General features: G+C 42.6%; 1 protein-coding gene across 3 annotated transcripts in view; it reads right to left on the reverse strand.

Moving 5' to 3' along the window:
• The window catches only part of DYM (dymeclin), a 685,706-nt gene that overhangs the window by 354,084 nt on the left and 310,676 nt on the right, over positions 1–20,946 (reverse strand). For all 3 annotated transcript variants that reach the window (XM_033934792.1, XM_033934784.1, XM_033934800.1), the window contains exons 11-12: positions 20,809–20,934; positions 5,139–5,252 (exon numbers count right to left, since the gene is read on the reverse strand). In XM_033934792.1, the coding sequence (XP_033790683.1) occupies positions 5,139–5,252; positions 20,809–20,934 (240 nt within the window). The remainder of the gene's footprint in view (positions 1–5,138; positions 5,253–20,808; positions 20,935–20,946) is intronic.

Consider the following 20,946-nt stretch of genomic DNA (forward strand, 5'->3'; position numbering starts at 1 on the left):
CTTCACCGCCCCGTCACCACCATTCCCTTCACCGCCCCGTCACCAGCACCGCCATCCCCGTCACCGCCCCGTCACTGCCATCCCATTCACTGCCCCGTCACCGTCCCTGCAGCATCCATATAAGCCTCAGTTCTGCGAAACACCATGAAGACAGAAGAGAGTCCTGCCACTACTACTACTGCACTGAGAATCTGTTTCAGTGCCTCTGCCCTGTAGTAAAAACAGAACATAAAATAAATCAATTGACTTGTCTTCCCTTGCAATGACGTGTCCCCCCATGTTCACCTATAGCTCGAATCAGGTCAATTGTGCACACTAAAAATGCCCACCTGAGCGCATAATCATGCAGATGCTGCAGTACAATGAGCAACAGGAGGATCTGGAACGTGAGTGCAGGCAGGCAGTGATACAAAAACAGCAGACACCCGACCGATTGCAGCGTTCCGCCATCTCCCACCCTCCACCTCACCTTAGATATGGCTTGAAAGAGCGCTTCTAAATCAATCTTCTCTGGCTTTTTCAACTCCCCAAATTTGATAACATTCTCACCTGAGGCAGATCTCAGTTCTTTCTTCGTTGTGCTGGGAGAATGTTGACAAAAAGGGCCTACTCCTTCCTCCAAAGAGCCCGGTGAAGGCGTTCCTCTCAAGCTGGAGTCCACTCTTCCCTCTTGGGGTAACCGGACACCAGCAGCTCCCTGCAATAGATCGCTTCTGGGTTGGGGAGGAACCAGTCTCTGCAACACCTGGCTTGGTTCCATGCTGAGGTCTCCCGATGAATCTGGGTTAACTCCCGAGGTAGGTCTGGGATCTTCACCCGAAAGGGCAAAAGCACTCATAATCGTCGGCTGTGTCATCCGCTGGGGGGTTCCAGTCATCGGAGGGTTAGGGTGAGCAGTCCCTTTCCTCTTTCCCATATTACACGGGAAAGACTCACACCACATGCTGAAATTCAGCAAACGATCAGCGCTGTCCGCTCAGGCATCCATTCTCAAAGCCATCTTGATCTCCTTTGTCTTTAAAGTTTTGCAGCAGTCATTTTTAAGTAGAGAGACTAAACAGGCAGACGCACAGGAAGATCACTCCTGCCATGGCTCACCACTGGACCACAAGGGTTGTAAGGTAGACCTGGGGACAGGCCTGTGGTAGGTCCAGGGGGAAGGAAGAAGAGGGTGGGTGCGTTCAGAGCTGGCTCGGACAAGATAAGACTCCCTCATTTTGAGGAAGGCAGGGATCACACGTTCTCCGGCTCAACATCAGACTGCCAGTGCTGTAAAGTAGGCCCGAGAAGAGGCCTGCCTTGGGTCCGGGCTGGGTGGGACTTGAATATAAACTGAAGCCCCAATTTTGGGGTCTTTTATTGGCCTAAAACATTTCAATATATATAGTTTTCTCAAATTATAATTTCTAACCAAATTTTCTAAGATCTGTTTAGGTTTCAAAAACATATTGTTCTTAACCAAGGTAGACGTCAAAGATCTTATTTAAGAAACAGATTCTTCAACTTTGCTTACCTTGTTGGCTAAATGAATTATATTACTGTAGTTTCATTTCTGACTACTTTCTTTTCTAACTCCTGAATTACAATTTCCATTGTGGAATATTGAGAGTTTAAGGTCCTAGCCAGATCCAATACAGCATTCCAGATTGTTTCCAGGGTAAAAACATCAGGTCAGGGTAATTCAAAGGAAAACAGTTATTCCTTCAGTCACTAACTATGAAGATAGCCTCTTTATTTATCTGACCCTTGGAAGGTACGGGTGGGGAGGGGAGGTGAGGTAAGGAAAGGGGCACTCCAATCACCACCATCTGCAAATACTCTGCTTGGTTGATTCTTGCACAAAACCTGGTCCCCCAGGTGCTACCCTGCTGATTCCCCCCTCAAGTCATGCTGGAAAAGTCATTTCCAGGTGCCACCCATGTAAGAGGACTCAGACACAGAGCTTCAGTAAACAGTTGTGGTGGAAGATCCCTTTGCTCTAAGTTCAAAGAGCATTCTACCCTAGAAACTTCTGCTGGTCTGCCTATCTCCAGCATGCCTTTAAGTAGGTCTGTCATGGTGTTACTTCTTCTTGGACCAAGATGCTGTACAAAATAATCCATAGTTGACCTGAATGGCAAGGATGCAAGCTCTGATGGAAAGACTCTTATCTTGCCTTTCCTTATAACCACAAAAACAAATAACAGAGTAAAAATAAGAGCATCTAGGTAAACTCAGAATGCAGTGTTCATCTTGGATAATCACACCTAATTATTTTTATTTATTATACAGATTCCAATTTACAGGCATTAGAAAACCAGAGCTGGATGCTCTAAAATTGCCGTTAAAACCCTGTGGGTCGTAGTGCCCGTAAATTGTCCGATTTGAAAATGGCAATCAATTTCATATGCAAATGAGTTTCGCGGAGGACCACCATAATTCCATCCGAATCAGTCCTTGGAGAAAGTGCAGACCCAGCAGGGAAAGCCCTGAACCAGTCTTCTGCCAATCAAGTGTTCGGGGTAAAAAGAGTAGTTTTTTTTTGTTGTTGTTTTTTTAAAATGGGCATAGATGTTGTGCATGTGTTACAAACACAAGACATCTGTGTCCAATTAAAAAAAAAATTGTGCCGTGACCCCTGGATGATGGCCCCTTCCCCCCCTCCCCACCCCCCAAACTTTAAAAAAAATGGCAGGAAGGATGCCTACTCTGTCCTACCTTGGCCACCCAGACTCTCCCCCCAAAACACCCTGTGAAGATCATCAGGAGGGATGTCCACTCTCTCCTGCCTCAACCACCCGGACCCACCCCCATACCTTATTTAGATGACTAACATGAGGGCTGCCTGCTCCTTCCCGCCAGCAGGCCTGCATCTTTAAAATGGCAGGCTTCCCCTTCACGGTGCATCCTGGGATGTACTAGGAGGGGTCCACAAAAAGGTTAATCAAAAAAGCCAAAAAACTCAAAGGTCATAATAAAAATTGTGCTACAGACGCTCCTCCTATTAAGGATTAGTGGCGTGGTTTTCTTTCATTGATCAATGAAAGAAAACCACGCCACTAATCCATATGTGGGCTGTAACAATATAATCCGCAGGAGTGGCATATCTGAGATCATTTTCCTTCATGTAAACTAAAATAGATTGGTCAATTAATATTATGACCTTTGAGTTTTTTGGCTTTTTTGATTAACCTTTTTGTGGATCTATCTAGTTTTGGTTAATTTAATTCTCTATTTTTCACTTGATGTACTAGGAGGGGCCCAATACTTTGATTGAGCCAGGGCCTAAGGACCTTCCCATAGGAGGGGCCTTAGGTATCTAAACCATTCTTGGGCCAGCACCCCTATTGCCCAGCAAAATGGTAACCCTCCCTCTCAGCTCAACCTTAATAGGAGGAGCGTCTGTAGCACAATTTTTATCTTTCTCCACAGCTTAGAGTCTCTTACTACTCCTTGTCTGCTGTTCATTCAGCAGCTGCCTTGTATCAGGACTCCTGCTTCACTTTGCAGTCTGTACTAGCTTTCCTGGCTTGACCTGGTTTCAGAAGCAAAAATTTCACTTTCACAAGAAAGTTTTCCCTTTTTCCCCTCTTACACCAGTTTCTTTGACAATTTCTTTACAGCTGCAATCACTGTAATTAATTAGGGTAGTTTTCCAGCCTACTCTCATGGTTGAACTGCATACACAAGTTATACCTGCCTGCCAGGTGTATGAAATAGCCCAATCAAGCTTCAGCTTCTCAGAACCATGGCTACAGCTTACTCTAACTCATAGAAAAAGAAAAAAAAAAATAACCCTGCTTGTCCAGAACAGACTACATTACTGTTTTACTTTCAAGTTTTAAGTTTATTTCTTTGATTACTTCGCATAGTCCAAATCCAATGCGATTTACATAAGTTCAAAAATTGAATAAAATTTTAAAAACCGACAAACATAACATTCACTACTAATACATTAATACATGTAAGGAGGGATGCGGTTGACAGCAATTGACATAAATACAATTCTAAAAAAAAAATAAAAGTAAAAATAAAACCATGGGAGGGTCAAGACACAGAAGGTTGGGGAACAGGAACCCGCTTAATTCTATTAGATCGTCTTCCTAAAGTTATTATAGGTTATAACATATCTATTGGAAAGCGACCTTGAATAGTTCCCTGACTTGGGCAGAGCTTTTCTCCTTATCCCCTTTTGGAAAGAAAAAAACCCCAAAAACAAACCCTGCATTACTACAGTAAGGTTCCAATATCTAAAGGCATCTGATCAACTCCTCTGTGGAAGCTACAATCCCGGGATTCAGCACCATATGTGGCAGAGTCCAGTCCTGACACATACACAAACACATTGATAAGATACAACAAAGCACTTTATTGGTTCATAAACCCCAAGTCCTGTTATTTCACCAACTCAGGGTAGGTAAAAGTCTCTCTTGGGTCAAAAGATATCAATATATCTCAGCAGTATAAGTCTCTTCAGCAGAACAGTATTCAACCAACTAGTAATTGACTTACCTTAGCCAACACTTTTAACATCAAAATCTTCAGTATATATAACAGGCTTCTTATCGTGCTAGTCTCTCTCTCACAATCTCTCTCTGGAAACCTCTTGTTAGCTGTCACCTTGGCACTTCTCAGACACTTTCCAGTCCCTTCCAGGGTTCCCTTTTCAGTCCACAACTAGGAAAGGTCTCTCTGTGGAAGTTTCTTTTTTAGGACCTCTCTCTAGGCAGATATACGCCTCCCTGACTATGTACTACCCGTCTGACTCGTCAGGGTTGCCGGAAGAGAATAACACTGTGACAGAATTCATCCCTATGGATAACTACGTGGAACCATCCCATGTCATTCTTTAGTGTCTAGCTCAACCTCAGTTCTTCTACAACAGCATTCTTCAATGCAAGGCTTGAGGGTCAGTGGTTGTAACCATTTATACTCTAATTCTTTCCTCTCTGCATTTTGGGAGTGTTTTGTAAATGTGCATTCTAATTAAATTTTTATTTATTTATTAGATTGAACCAGAGAACTGGACTAGCTATTGGAGCACCATAGTGGAGGAAGCTAGAATGTAACATAGTAAATGATGGCAGATAAAGCCCTGAATGGTCCATTCAAGCATATCCATGTTAATCTGTAGGCAATTGCTAAAATATAATCCTTACCCTCATCCTCGTCATGTTGAACTGAATTGTCCTAATTACCACTAGTATCAGAAGACTCCCCAATGAAATTTCTGTCAAAGCACGTTCGGAATACCAAGTGATATTTTTCAATATCTGTAAAAAATAAAAAACAGATAAAATAAATAAATGCAGTTAAGAGTCCAAAAATTTGATCACATTCAAATTTCCTTATGAGGTGACTAGAGAAGATCAGGGTTTCAATGTAGTACCATTTCATTTACAGTGGTGTCAGCCACATAGTTTGGAGGTTTACATTTTGAATTACCCGTGAAGTCAAGAGGGTTCAATTCCTAGCTCAGACTGTTGCTTCTTTGGCTGATGCCAAGCTATGAGTATTGTTGGATTATCCTAGTTTATGGGTAATCCAGAAACCCTAGAATCAGACACAAGTACCTCACAGTACCTCAATCTCACAGTACCTCAATGAGCACTGGTAGTAGTTCAGTCATAGGTGATCACAGAAAAGCAAAGGTGTTAGAACATAATAATTGCTGCTGCTGGGTCAGACCAGTGGTCCATCGTGCCCAGCAGTCCGCTCAAGCGGCGGCCCTCTGATCAAAGATCAGTGCCCTAACTGAGACTAGCCCTACCTGAGCACGTTCCTGTTCAGCAGGGGAATGAGCAGTGCTAATTCTTTTAAAAAAAACCCCCCCAAACAAACGAATATTACCAGCAAGGCTGCTGTTAAACATAATACATCCAGGGTATATATTTGAGGGGGCACCAAAGATCACCAGGCTTTATATTTTTCAGCTTCAGGTAGGATTGGGAGGGCCCTTATAGCATGATTATATCCTCTTCCCTCAATGCTGGCTCTGGACACGAGGTCAAGTTTTTCTTCTCCAGAGTGGGTCACTGAGTCACAAAGCAGAGATTATACTACAAAAGCATTTAGAGGATTCTCAGCCAATCACATAAGCTTATGGAGGTGGCAGTATAAGACAGCGTATGGAGCTATGGAGCTGTCATAAAATGCTGCTGACGGCCCTACATGGTTACAAACAGGTCAGGATGTAAATATAAAATGCAGGTAAAAATATTAAGAGACACAAAAGAAACGACACCAGTTTATAATAGTTTATACTACTATTTAAAACATGGAAAGAGAATTAGCTTTGTAGAAGTTCATTTTATGACTGCTCCATACCATTACACTATAGACTTTCACCTCAGATTATTTTGTAAAAACATTCTTTGCTTTACTTAGACAAAATTGAGATATTCCTTGCCAATATCTGGATTTATTATTTGGTTGATACAAAATGAACAAAAATGAATCAACTTCACATTTTGTTTAACTATGTCAGAAAGAACTGAAAATTAAATGATATGCAATTTTCATCTCTTTACAGTACCTCATAATCTTGATGTGTCCATTGCCAGAGAAATAAAACCTTACATTCTCACACACTTAGACATATGCATACGCAAACAGGAAAAAGCAACCTAGAAATACTTGTCATGTATAACGTACTGTATCTTATACATTTTTGTAAACTTCCAAGAATTAGTTGGTAGATTGGTGCTATAGAAACATAGTTGGGGGTCTGAGATTTGGACAGCTCTGAGGGTTAAAAGGTTGTTTCATAGGGGCAGGGAATAGAGGCAACTCAAGATTCTATTGGCTTCTGTTGTGTTTTCAAATCCCACTTCAGATTCTACTTAAAAAAACACAAAAAACAAAACATTTTACTCTGAATCTCACCAACAAGAAATCCCGCAGAATCCAGCTGTTTGTCTTCCCATCCCTAAAATTATGTCATTTCAAAAGATTTCTCGACAAAACCTTTGCTTACCAGGTGGCCAAGCTGAACCCTTGGCTTGCCCAAATGATACTCGAGGCCCCCTCTTACCTTGGTTTCAGAAAACTTCTCAAAACGCACCTCTTCCGCGAACAGGTCTATTAATCCCCCTTGCCCCCTATTTTCTCCCCTTTCCCTCACTACCCCGTTCCTTCGGCTCTCCCTCTTCCCCCCCTTCCCCGACTTTATTCTTTCTCTCGCTATCTCATACCTTCTAACCCTTCCTTCTGTATTACCGTTACCTCTGCTTAATCTCGATCAAAGATTTCCCACCCCTGTAACTTTGCCTGTAATATTGCCTGTAACTTTTTCAAAATTTTGTAAATCCGTGTGTCATCACGGACCTTAATTAATGGATGTGAACCGCCTAGAACTCTATTGGTATGGCGGTATACAAGAATAAAATTATTATTATTATTATTAAATCACTTCAATGGTATGATTAAAATGTATTTATTAAATCAGTTTTCCATACCGTTCTCCCAGGGGAGCTCAGAACAGTTTACATGAATTTATTCAGGTACTCAAGCATTTTTCCCTGTCTATCCCGGCAGGCTCACAGTCTTTCTAATGTACCTGGGGTAATTAGTGTGTGTGTCTGTGGTGGGGGGATTAAGTGACTTGCCCAGGGTCACAAGGAGCAGTGTGGGTTTGAACCCATAACCTCAGGGTGCTGAGGCTGTAGCTTTAACCACTGCACCACTGGGTGATATTTAAATTAATAGATCTGTTACTTCACAGGCATTACAATGAAGGAACTGTACTGAAATGGTTCGCAGACTTCCTACAAAATCACAAATACATGGTCAAAAGGCAAGAATCATACTCCAACCCCTGGAAGGCATTCTGTGGCGTCCCACAAGGCTCCCCATTATCCACAATCCTATTCAAATTAATCATGAGCTCACTGGGTCACATCAAAATGGAAGATGAAACTATACTATCGTATGCCGACGATATCCTCCTCCTCATCCCCATAACCATCCCAATATTGCCGAAAAAATCTCAAACAATATAGATAAAATTCAAACCTAGGCAACAAACAACTGAACGCCACTAAGACCAAAGCCACTGGTTTCCGCACCGCACAACAGAATGTCATACCTAATCTCACTCTTTCATCAGGCATCACTCTCATAATGGAAAAAGCCACCAAGGTACTAGGCTGCATCTTAGATGACACTCTGATAATGGAACCACAAATATCTAACCTTCGGAAAAAGACCATCTACACTATGCGTCAACTACGACTCACAAGACCATACTTCCACCCACACCTCTTTGCTCTGATCATTCAGATGATGGTCCTACCCCAACTGGTCTATTGCAACTCCGCCTACCTTGGCATCAACATTGCTCTTATCCACAAACTACAACTCATCCAGAACACAGACATTAGACTAATCTACAAATTAAAGAAATTTGACTCAATTACAACCTTCATCAGGCAACTACATTGGCTCCCAATAATCTTCAAATCGTCATGTATCCTACACCAGATTCTATATGGAAGCTCAGCAGCCCCTCTCATCCAATTTTTCTCTATTGTTTGGTCGACATCAAAAAGAATCCTTAACAGAGTCCAACTAAAGCAATCATCCACAAAATACCTCCACTACAAACAAATTTTCCACTCTATGCTAACCTATCTGGGTGTAAAAATCTGGAATGACCTACCAGAAGCTATCAGGAAAGAGACAAATTACACTAGATTCAGAAAAAAGCCTGAAGACTCACCTTTTTGACAACTATCTATCTCAGTTTCTGTATAGCATCCCCTATGTCTAAGTCCCTCCTCTATCTCTCCACGTCTTCTTCCCCTCCTTCTTTTCCTCTTCCGCTTTGATCTGTTGCCTTGAGCCTGAATAGGTATGTTGCGACTCACAAATGGAAGATTAGATTAGATAAACTCCCTATGACTCCTCTCCTTACTTCTCTCTCTCTCTCTGGTAGTAGGCTCCTCTCCTTCCAAACTCTACTTCTTGGATCCACAGGAAGAAAGTGCCTACACAGTTTCCAGAAAAAGAAAAACTCAGCCCCATTATTTTCCTTACAGGAGAAAGGAGGAAAAATTTGTATTCTCACACAACTTTCCTTTGTATCAACCTCAGGTGCTGACTGATTAGGGAAGCTATGCATCTCCTCAAGTCAGTTGGAATAGAAAAAGGACAAAGAAAACCTCTACCTTTAGGAGGTCTCACTAGAATGCCCTACACCTGGAATCCCAGGATTGCTCTTTTTTATTTATTTATCCCCAACCCTGGGGGAGTACATGGGATCTACTCTTCATAAGTCTGAGCCCCTTGGCTGCAGGGTCCTCAAACTGTTTCCGGGAAGTCAAAAAAGAGAAAGAAAAAAAAATCTCTCTCTCAAAAACACTTCCTTTTATGTCCTCTAGCTCTTCCCCTGGCCCTCCAGAGTAGAGATACCAGGTAGAAAATTCCTCACTAATTAAACCTTTAGGCACAGACTGAGACAGTAGTAGTCCTGCAACAATAATTAACAAATGCAATCTATTTCAGATATAAGCTATGTTTGGTGATTTGCCCTAATACTAGGGTATTTAAGGACCCTTGGTAATCACAAATATTTTTTTTTAATAAATTACATTGCACTCCGAAAAAAAAAAAATGAAATAGGCCTCCAAAGAAAATTTCCAGAAAGGCAAATCCCATTAAAATACAGAAACTGGACCAGTCCAAAGAAAATTTCCAGAAAAGCAAATCCCATTAAAATCCAGAAACTGGACTAGTGATCACTGATGTAGTCTTTCAATTTCAGATCTTAACATACTATATTACAGTTTGATTATGTCATTAATCATACATCTCTGTCCTACAGATAATCTCAGGGCCCCTTAACAGGCTCTTCTCCTCCATCAGGATAGCTCCTATCTCCCCCTGCTTCTTCTACCCACTTCCTTCTTCATCTACCAAGTCTGGCCAAATCTGTTGTAAATCCGATAAATTTGTTGTAATTCTTCCCGCTTCATCTGCCAAGTTTGGCTAAATTTGTTGTAAATTTTCCTTTTTCATCTGCCAAGTTTGGCTAAATTTGTTGTAAATCCGATAAATTTGTTGTAAATCTACATGTCTATGCTGATCCTAATCTAATTAATGTAAACCGCCTAGAACTCGCTGGGTATGGTGGTATATAAGAATAAAAATTATTATTATTATTATCCATATGCATTCTTACAGAACAATTCCAAATATAAATCTGAATATTCACCATAGACATGGTAACCCTGAATTTCATATTAAAAACAATGACAAAACAAAGTCATCTGACCAAATGAAAACAGAGACAGGGAAACTAAACTAAACCTTAAGTTTGTAAACCGCATCATCTCCATAAAGATAGAGCTCGAAACAAAAAAATAACTTAAAAACAACACTGATAAACCCTGAAAGAATACTATATCCCTGAAAGAATACTATAAAATAAACTTGGGAAGCTAGAAGTAGTGCCAAAAATAACAACAGAGCTCTAACAGCAGAGAAGTGTTTGGTGATCAATAGTATTGAAAGCAGATGAGAAATCAAGAAGAATCAAAATGGTTAGTTCTGCGTGCTCCTTTTACTTCTAGTCATTAAAATGCCATTGTAAATCTTAAAGGCGATTTCAGTTGAATGCATATTTTAAAGCCAGATTGAAAGGGATCCAAAAAGACATTATGACTAAGACTAGACATTGAACTAGAAAACAAGAAGTGCTTTAGAAGTTTGGTTCCAATATGCATCAGTTTGTGCAAGTGTTCAAAAGCTACAATAAACCAGAAAACAAATCACTCCATTTGATCAGTACACACCAACGCCAGAAAAAGTATTTTAAGGCGAAAAAAAGCCTCAGACACGGAGAGGTGTTCCCACTCTCTTTCACCCAAGCATCTCTGGCAAAAAACTTTCACATATAACTTCTTACTGGCAGGTGGGAGCCTGAAAATAGTTAAAACTAACTAGAAAAAACAAGCTAGTTAGGAAAGAGCCAGGCCAACGATCGTTTCTTGGCTTTTAAGCTACTGCTTCAGGGCTGTGACACCAACGCTCCAGACTATCGATTCTGCTTGCTACCTGTTCAAAAGCTGAAATAACAACAGAATGCAATCTTGTTTTCTTATTTTTGGATACTACAGCATAGGAGTGATCAACCCTAGGAACGCATTAGAAAAAAAAAGATTAGGTTCTTATCTTGCTAATCTTTTCTAGTAAATAGGTGTGTTATTCTGTCTGAATTCAAAAGGGTCTGGGATAGGCACGTGGGATCTCTTGGAGAGAGAAGGAGATAATGGTTACTGCGGATGGGCAGACTAGATGGGCCATTTGGCCTTTATCTGCCATCATATTTCTACGTTTCTACAGTATTCTCTCCCCATTTTCCCGAGCCATGCAGAAAGAATCTATTCCAGGTTTTCAACTCCTCCTTCTTCAGAGTGCTCTGCTGTCTCCCTTCAGTTTGTAGCGAAGCAGGCATAATAGCCCTATATAGGAACACATAAGAAGGAGGGGTACAGGATAACTCCCTGATCTACAAATCTGATCTGCTCTGAAAGTATAACAAACATGTTAAACATTTTAATTGAACAATTAAAACATCAAAATAATGATATCAATCAAACATTTATGGAGCTCAAACATTCCCACAGTGTGTTATAGCAATAGACTATTCCTCATATCCTTAAGGTCTGACATTAAAATCTCAGTTTTGACTCGAACTTCCTCATTAAGACATTAAGCAGGTGAAGTAAATACTGACAGGGCGGGGTTCCAGAATGACACACCTATCTACTAGAAAAGATATTAGCAAGGAAAGAACCTAATCTCTTTTTCTAGTGCAACAGGTGTATCATTCTGGACAGTAGGGACGAACAAAAGCAGTTCCAGAAATCTAGGGCAGGACCTTTGCGCCTGCTTGTAACACTGAGGACCCAAAGACAGTGCCCTTACATGCTGCCATGTCCACTCTGTAGAACTTGGAGAATGTTTGCAGAGTGGGCCAAGTCCCTATAAATCTCCCCAGATGAAATCACCCGAGCTTCCGCCCATGAAGAATCCATGATTCTTGTGAAAAGTGCTTTCAAGGAAATTGGCAATTGCTTGCCAAAGGCAATATATGCTAATGAGATAGTCATCTGTACCCATCTTGAAACGGTAGTCTTAGACCTTCATCTACCATGTTTAGCCTGATTGCCGAGGACAAATAGATGGTTCAACAGTCAGACTCGTTGATGACCTCTAGATAACATAGGACTCTCCTCACATCCAGCTTTCTCAAAATTCTGTCCTTTTTATTTGACCCTGTGGTTTGGAATGCTGGCAATCTTACCTCTTGATTGACATCAAATGCTGAAATGATCTTTGGAAAAAAAGGACAGGATCGAGTGTAAGGAAACTCCCTCCTCTGTGATCTTGAGGAAGGGCTTCCCGCATGACTCATCTCACTGACATAATAGTCATGAGGAAAATGATCTTGACAATAAGATCCAATAAGAACACCTCTTGAATAGGCTCATATGGAGCCTGACTGAGACATGCAAAACCACATTAAGGTTCCATGACAGAAATGATTGTTTTACCAATGGTCTGATCCTTAGTGCCCCCTTTAGGAATCTGGCTATGTCCAGATGAGAAGCAAGGACAGCCTTGCGTCCACAATCTCTGAAGCATGAGAGGCCTACCATTTGGACCCAGAGTCATGCCACTGCTAGGCCTTGGTCAAGACCTGCTAGGAGGAAAGCTATTACCACAGGGATTGGAGCACTAAACAGTTCCAACTTCTCTTTTGTGCACTAGCGTTGAAACATTTCCCATGCCTTAGTGTTTCGTGGAGACCATCGTAGGCATCTTGGGTTTTGAAAAGAGTAACAATCACTACAATCTTTAAGTCAAGTTTCAAGTTTATTATAAATTTGATTAATCACTTATTCAAAATTCTAAGCGATGAACATATCAGTAAAATTACAAAATTGAGGGGGCAGCAAAACAAACAAAGAGAACCATCCAGATCCTCTCTAAACTCCCTCAGTATCCTGCAGGATTTCCATCTTATGAACATAGTTTAGGAGCTTGTAGATTACCACTGGTGGCTTCTCTTTCGAGGCACACTGGGGCCCTAGCCGGTGGGCACACTCAGTCTTCACCGGTCCTGCCTCTGAGCGCAGATCCAGGGTGTCCACTATCCAGCGTTCCAAGAACCCACGGAGCTCGGCTGCTGAGATAGACTCCGGTAAGCCCACCAGCGGGAGCGATTTTCTATATCATCAACCTTATCCTCCAGAGCACGAAGCCGGGTCTGCATCTCTGTCTGCACGCTGGTCACCTGAGAGACATTGTCTTCCAGCACAGATACGCTCTAGCAGCAGGCGGTAAACTCTCCCGTTAAAGATTCAAGGCGCCCATCCATAACATCAAGTTTATTGGTGACAGTTTACAGTCGCTGATCCAAGGATGATTTTATTGCTCCTTTCACCTCCACGACAATCTCCTGTAGCCAGACAGAGCTCATGGTAGGGCCCTCCGGGCCATCCCCCTCCGCCATCTTAGGCTCCGCAGTATTCACTTTCTCTCTGTCTTTTCGCAAAGTTTTTGAGGCCATAACCGCAACGCAGGCAGGAATCCGAAGGGGCACCCGATACACTGCCTCAAGATGAGAATTGCAGTGGAAATTGGCAAAATACAAGCAGTCAAATTGCCGATGAAGAGAGCGGGGATCAGGAGCTCGAGGCACACTTCTGCTCTCTAACTCAGCATCATGTGACCCCCTCATGCACATTTATATTACGTAGGTATTTAAACGACTCTATTATCTCTCCTCTCTCACTTTTCCTCCAAAGTATACAGATTGAGATTTTTAAGTCTGTCCCCATACGCCTTATCACGAAGACCACACAGCATTTTAGTAGCCTTCCACTGGATCGACTCCATCCTTTTTATATCTTTTTGAAGGTGCGGCCTCCAGAATTGTACACAATATTCTAAATGAAGTTGCACCAGAGTCTTATACAAAGCTATCGATACCTCCTTTTTCCTACTGGCCATACCTCTCCCTATGCAGCCTAGCATCCTTCTAGCTTTCGCCGTCATCTTTTCAACCTGTTTGGCTACCTTAAGATCATCATCACATACAATCATACCCAAGTCCCGCTCTTCTGTCCTGCACATAAGTTCTTCACCCCCTAAACTGTACCGTTCTCTCTGGTTTTTGCAGCCCAAATGCATGACCTTGCATTTCTTAGCATTAAATTTTAGCTACCAAATTTCAGACCATTTTTCAAGCTTCGCCAGGTCTTTCTTCATGTTATTCACACAATCCAGCGTGTTTACTCTATTGCAGATTTTGGAATCATCTGCAAAGAGGCAAATCTTACTCAGCAACCCTTCAGCAATATCATTTATAAAAAAGTTAAAAGAACTGGCCCAAGAACAGAACCTTGAGGCACACCACTAGTAACATCCCTTTCCTCAGAGCGATCTCCATTGATCACTACCCTCTGTCGCCTCCACTCAACCAGTTCCTGACCCAGTCTGTCACTTTGGGACCCATCCCATAGGTACTCAGTTTATTTATTAGAAATCTGTGTGGAACACTGTCAAAGGCTTTGCTAAAATCTAAATACACCACATCTAGTGCACATCCTCTATCCAATTCTCTGGTCACACAAAGCTTAGGATATTAAAAGACGAAATCCTTGAAATGAAATGAAACTCCCCCCACCAATCCCATTTGTAGAGGGTGAAAAACCAACATCCAGCCACATCTACATGCATATTAGAGAATGACACAGGGAAAAAAAAATCTGCCCCGTCACCGGACCACCGTCCCCTCCACCACCCCGTCCCCTTCACCACCCCATCCCCGTCCCCGCCGTCCCCTTTACCGCCCCATCCCCGTAGCATCCATCCTTCCCTCTCACCTCCTCACCGCCCTTCAGCAGCCCAAGAATCTCCCTCCCTCCCCCTTACCTTCGCAGCGTAAAGAAATTTAAGGGAGGGAAGGCGTGCTGACACCGACTGTGCATGCAGCTCCCTCCCTCTCTCCCTCCAGTCAAATCTATCTCCCTCCCTTTCTCCCATTTACCTTTGCAGCGCTTTAGAAAAGAAACTGATGCCGGCGAAACCTGCCTATGCCGCTCTGCAGTCGCGTAGGTGTGGGCGGAAGCTTCTCCTCTGACAATTGTTATTTTATAAACACAAACAAAACAGAGCAAGGTTCAACAAAACCCATCTCCCCTCCCTTTCACAAATATTCCCTTCACTACTGTGAAAACTGAACAAACCATACTACTACAGAATCCTACAAAGAAAAATCAAGCTAACAGAATACTTTAGTCACACATGGCAAGAATAATGTTAGGGGAGTGCAACTAAGGCAACTGCCCCCTGGTCAGAGAGAGAGCCCTAAGCCAGATGGAAGCTAAAGAAGCACAGCCTGGACTTTGTGGTTCCCAGTTATGTCTAATACCAGCTCTAGCAGGATACATATTTCAAATCTGAAATATTCTAATCACAAAATATAAAATAAATTTTTTTTCTTTTTGTTGTCTGGTAATTTTATTCTTCAAATCACATTGGTCTCAAGCTTTGGTTTTAGGTTCCTTCTGTCTTCATCGTGGCATGGCTGGCTCCTGAAGGTAAAATAGGCGCAAGAGGAGCTGGGGAGACAATGCCGAGTCTGACACGGGTGCAATTTTTTTTTTTTACCACAGGAGTAAGACTTTTCACCGCTCCCACGGGGCGGTAAAAGGTCTTGTCACCATTACTGCGGTAAACCAGTTGCAAATGTCTCCATTCCTGCGGATTTACTGCAGTGACCCACGGTTTACCGCGGTAAATAGTCTCCCTGTCATTCTCTAATGCAGTGGTTCCCAACCCTGTCCTGGAGGACCACCAGGCCAATCGGGTTTTCAGACTAGCCCTAATGAATATGCATGAGAGAGATTTGCATATAATGAAGTGATAGGCATGCAAATCTGCTCCATGCATATTCATTAGGGATAGCCTGAAAACCTGATTGGCCTGGTGGTCCTAAACTAAACCATAGGTTTGTATACCGCATCATCTCCACATTCGTAGAGCTCGGCACGGTTTATAGGAGATGGGATAGAAAGGAACTACAATGAAAGGTAGAGGTTTACAAGAGATGGGATAAAAAGGAACTACAGTGAAGGGTTAGAGGACCAAGTATGAAGAGTTTTTTGAGGGCTTAGAATGCCAGAGATGGAAAAAGTATCAGATTTTTGAGAATAGCCAGGTCTTCAGATATTTGCGGAAAAGTTGGAGGGAACTCAGGTTCCGAAGAGGGGAGGAAATGTTGTTCCAGAGCTTGGGGATTCTGAAGGGAAGGGAGGTCCCTAGTTTTCCTTTATGGGAGATGCCTCTTAATGAGGGGAAGGATAGTTTTAATTTGTGGGTGGATTTGGTGGTATTAGGGTTTGAGAAGTTACAAGAAAGAGGGATACATGGAGGGAGGATCCCATGTAGGATTTTGAAAGCTAGACAGGCGCATTTGAAGTGGACCCTGGCGATTATCGGTAGCCAGTGAAGATTGGACAGAAGCGGAGAGACATGGTCAAATTTACTTTTTGCGAAAATCAGCGTGGCCGCGGCATTCTGAATCCGCTGGAGTCTATGGAGGTTTTTCTTAGTTAGGCTTAAATCAGGGGTGTCCAATGTCGGTCCTCGAGGGCCGCAATCCAGTCGGGTTTTCAGGATTTTCCCAATAAATATGCATGAGATCTATATACATGCACTGCTTTCATTGTATGCTAATAGATCTCATGCATATTCATTGGGGAAATCCTGAAAACCCGACTGGATTGCGGCCCTCGAGGACCGACATTGGACACCCCTGGCTTAAATAAATAGAGTTGCAATAGTCCAATCTGGAAAGGATGATGGATTGGACAAGGACGGTAAAGTGATTTTGATAGAAACAAGATCTAACTTTCCTCAGCATGTGAAGGCTGAAAAAGCATTTTTTTACCAAGGAATTGAGGTGGTCGTTGAAGGACAATGTAGAATCAATAATGATGCCTAGAACATTGCTTGAGAACTCAAGCTGCAGAGTGGAGCCAGAGGGCAGAGAGAAGGAGGAGGGTAGTTGGTTAAGTTTTGGACCAAGCCAAAGGAGTCTTGTTTTGGACTCGTTTAGTTTCATTTGAACAATACGGGCCCAGGATTGGAGATTCATTATACAGGAGGCTATGTTCTCAGAAAGATTGGTGAGGTTCGAATCAGTCTCGAAGAGGACGAGGATGTCATCAGCATAAGTGTAAATTGTTTCAAAGGGGGATAGGTGGAGGAGTTTTAGGGAGGTCATATAAATGTTGAAAAGGATGGGAGATAGAGGTGAACCTTGCGGGACTCCACATATCGGTTTCCAGGGGGAGGATGAGGTGCCATTCATGTTAACAGCGTAAGAACGAGAACGTAGGAATTTTGAGAACCAGTCAAGGACTGTGGAGTTAATACCTATCAGAGAGTTGGTAAACGAGAATATCATGATGGACAACGTCGAAAGCGGCGGAAAGGTCGAATTGTAAGAGAACGGAAAACTTATTTCGAGAATGAAGTTGTTGAACCTTTGAGATCAAGGAGGTCAATAGGGATTCGGTGCTGAAGTTGGGACGAAAGCCATATTGGTAAGGAAGAAGAATAGAGAATCTCTCTAAGTATGATGAGAGTTGGGTAGATAAGATAGACTCTAGCATCTTGGTTAAGAGAGGAATATTTGCTATTGAGCAATAGCTGGATGGCGTGGAAGGGTCTAGGTCAGATTTTTTCAGTAGAGGGGTCAAGGCAATATGACCCATTTCTGGGGAAAAAAGGCCCGAATGTAGGGTGGAGTTTATGAGTTTTGTAATAGCAGAGATGGCCAATGCGGGAATTTTCTCATATAGGTAGGAGGGGAATGGGTCCAAGGAACAGTTGCAGGATTTCAGTTTGAGGCAGAGTTTGAAAACCAGGGATTCAAAGGTAGTCCAGGATCTGTCGGCTGGGATAGGGTTGGAGACCATTTGGGAAGAACTGGAGTCGGTGGGTATTAGGGAGTTGTAGGAGACTGAAGGTGGGAAGGAGCATCTCAGGGTAGAGACCTTTTCGTGGAAGAATTTGGGGAGCGAGGTGGGGTCTTTTTTGGAGGTTAAGGAGCGCCAGATATTAAATAGTGTACTGCTCTGGTTGTTGAATCTGGAGATTTTTTCACTGTAGAAATTCTTCCTAGCTTTTTTTAGCACTGTATTGTACAGCTTAATATTGACTCTCCAGGACTGTCTATCTATAGGGGATTTAGATTTTTTCCAGATCTGCTCCAGGGCTCGACATTTTTGCTTTAGTTCTCTGTGATATGGGAGGTACCAAGGGGCGTTGCGGGAGTAGGAGATGGATTTAATGGAGAGAGGGGCGAGGGAGTGGTAGGTGGACTCAGAGAGAGCAACCCAGTTATGCCAATTAGCTTCTGAGTCTGCAGGCTTAGGAGCGGAGGAGAATAGGTTGAGAAATTTAGACCAGAACAGATCGCTCATAATTTTTTTTTCGGTAGGTAATGGAATTGGAACTGCGGGGTGGAGCCCCAAGGTGCGACATGAAGATGGGGAGACAGAAAGCCCCTAAGAAGTGGTCGGACCAGGGGACATGATCCCAGCGGATGTCATCAGCTGAAGTTTTGTAAGCGATAAGGTCAAGGAAACTAATGAGGTCTAGTGTGTGCCCCTTTTCATGTGGTCCTCCAGGACAGGGTTGGGAACCACTGTTCTAATGCATATATCTCTATTCTTTCACTATAATTCAACTATTATCTGCAAACTCTTGCATGGGCATCCATAATGATCTAAATTTGGCCACGTTACCTCTCATCTCCATTATGACAGCCTCATATTTCCCAACTACGGGCATTGTTATGAGCGTCACTTTCCTGGTTTGTGGGGTGATGGGTATGTGGATAATAATAATAACAACTTTATTCTTATACTAGTGTTTAAGCCCGTTATATTAATGGGTGCTAGAATATATGTCTGTCTGTCTGTCTGTCCTTCTTTCTTTCTGTGTTTCTCCCTGCCCCTGTCTCTTTCTTCCTTTCTTTCTGTCTCTCTCTCTGTCCGCTGTCTTTCTCTGTCTGTCTTTCGTTCTCATGCACTGCCTGCCTGTCTTTCTGTCTCTCTCCATGGCCCCCTTCTGTCTCCCCCCCAAAGCAAACCAAGATTCCTCCCTGGCCCCCTTTCCCTCTCCCCCCCAATTCTCAATGCAGCAGCAGCAGCAGCATCCCCCCCACTTCCCTGTGCAGCAGCAGCTGCATTCCCCCTTCCCTGTGCAGCAGCAGCATTCCCCCCAACTTCCCTGTGCAGCAGCAGCATTCCCCCCCACTTCCCTGTGCAGCAGCAGCATTTCCCCCCTTCCCTGTGCAGCAGGGTAGCAGCATTTCTCTTCGTCATTTCTGGCCGGCTCCCTTGCCAAAGTTATTTTTGAGTTCAAAGCCGCCGGCGCCGCCGTGCCTCTCACGATCCGCGCATGCATCGGAAAGCCTTCTCTCTGATGTGACATCAGAGAGGTTTCCAATGCAGGTGCAGCTCGTGAGAGGAGCCACGGCGGCAGTAACGGACTGAAGAGAAACTTCAGTAAGGGAGCCGGCCAGACCGCAGGCCGCAGATTAGTAGCTGGGGGACCTGTGTTAGACGGAGTGAGGGCGGGAGTCGCCTCCGTGGTCACTGCCTCCGTAGTTAAGGTGCCTCCACATGCGCAATAGGAGCCATCGTTTCTTCTACTGCGCATGTCTGACACAGAGGCACACATCAAGGACGCAGAAATCACAGCGTTTGAACTGCGCATATCTGGTAAGGGTTTTATTATAGCGGAAACCGCCAGACCACAATAGTTCAAGGTGGTTTACAGCAAGAGAAACTGAACAGTCAGCGACATATACAAATCATAAGAAATACATACTAAGCAAAGCAAATAAGCTAGAACAGTAAAAAACTTAGGTTACAAATCTATCAAATAACTGCTCTTTACTAATTTTCTGAAGGAGTGGTAAGATGAAACACATGGAATAATTTTACCAAGCCAATCGTTCATTTTACCTGCCTGAAAAGCAAGAAATGTCTTAAAGTGATAGGCTTTTACTGTTAGATATGCAAATAAATGAACCCTACATGTGGACTTGTTGGAACAATCCAGGAGAAAATGGGAAACCAGGTAGACTGGAGACATACCAAATAGTGATTTAAAACAAATACAGGCAAATTTAAACAGGACTCTTGCCTCCATCGGCAACCAGTGTAATTTTTGGTAATAAGGACTAATGTGCGCCCATTTTTTCAAATCAAAAATCAACCGCACTGCTGAATTTTGTATCACTCAAAGTCTTTTAAAAGTTTTCTTATAGGTTTCCAAGAAAATAATGTTACAATAATCAAAGATACTTAAGTTTATATAACTGGACTCGCAAGTGAAAGCCACAGATACAAGACACACATGATTAAACTCTGGAATTCGTTGCCAGACAATGTGCCAAAATATGTTAGCTTAGCAGGGTTAAAAAAAAAAAAAAAGGTTTGGATAAATTCCTAAAAGGGAAGTCAGTTCATAGGCCATTAGTAAGAATGGCTTTGGGAAATCCACTGCTTATTCTTAGGATAAGCAGCATAAAATCTGTTTTATTACTTGGGATCTGTGTTGGCCACTACTGGAAACAGAATACTGGGCTTGATGGACATTCAGTCTGTCCCAGTATGGCAATTCTTATTCCTTAATATATGATTACTTTAAACATCGTCATTAACAATACCACAAAGATACAAACATGATTGGTTTTTATGGACTTTTACTTAAATGTCAAAGATTTATACAGCTTACCACTTCATGAATGGATCGATTGAAGCTATCATCCTCCGTGAGGATTAATAAAATGATAAGTGCCATGTAAACATGGTGTGAATTTCTTTCTTCTACATGATACAAGATCTCAAGAATGGGTAAAACCTAGGAAAAATG

This window comes from Geotrypetes seraphini, chromosome 1 (assembly GCF_902459505.1).
Source record: "Geotrypetes seraphini chromosome 1, aGeoSer1.1, whole genome shotgun sequence".
NCBI lineage: Eukaryota > Metazoa > Chordata > Amphibia > Gymnophiona > Dermophiidae > Geotrypetes > Geotrypetes seraphini.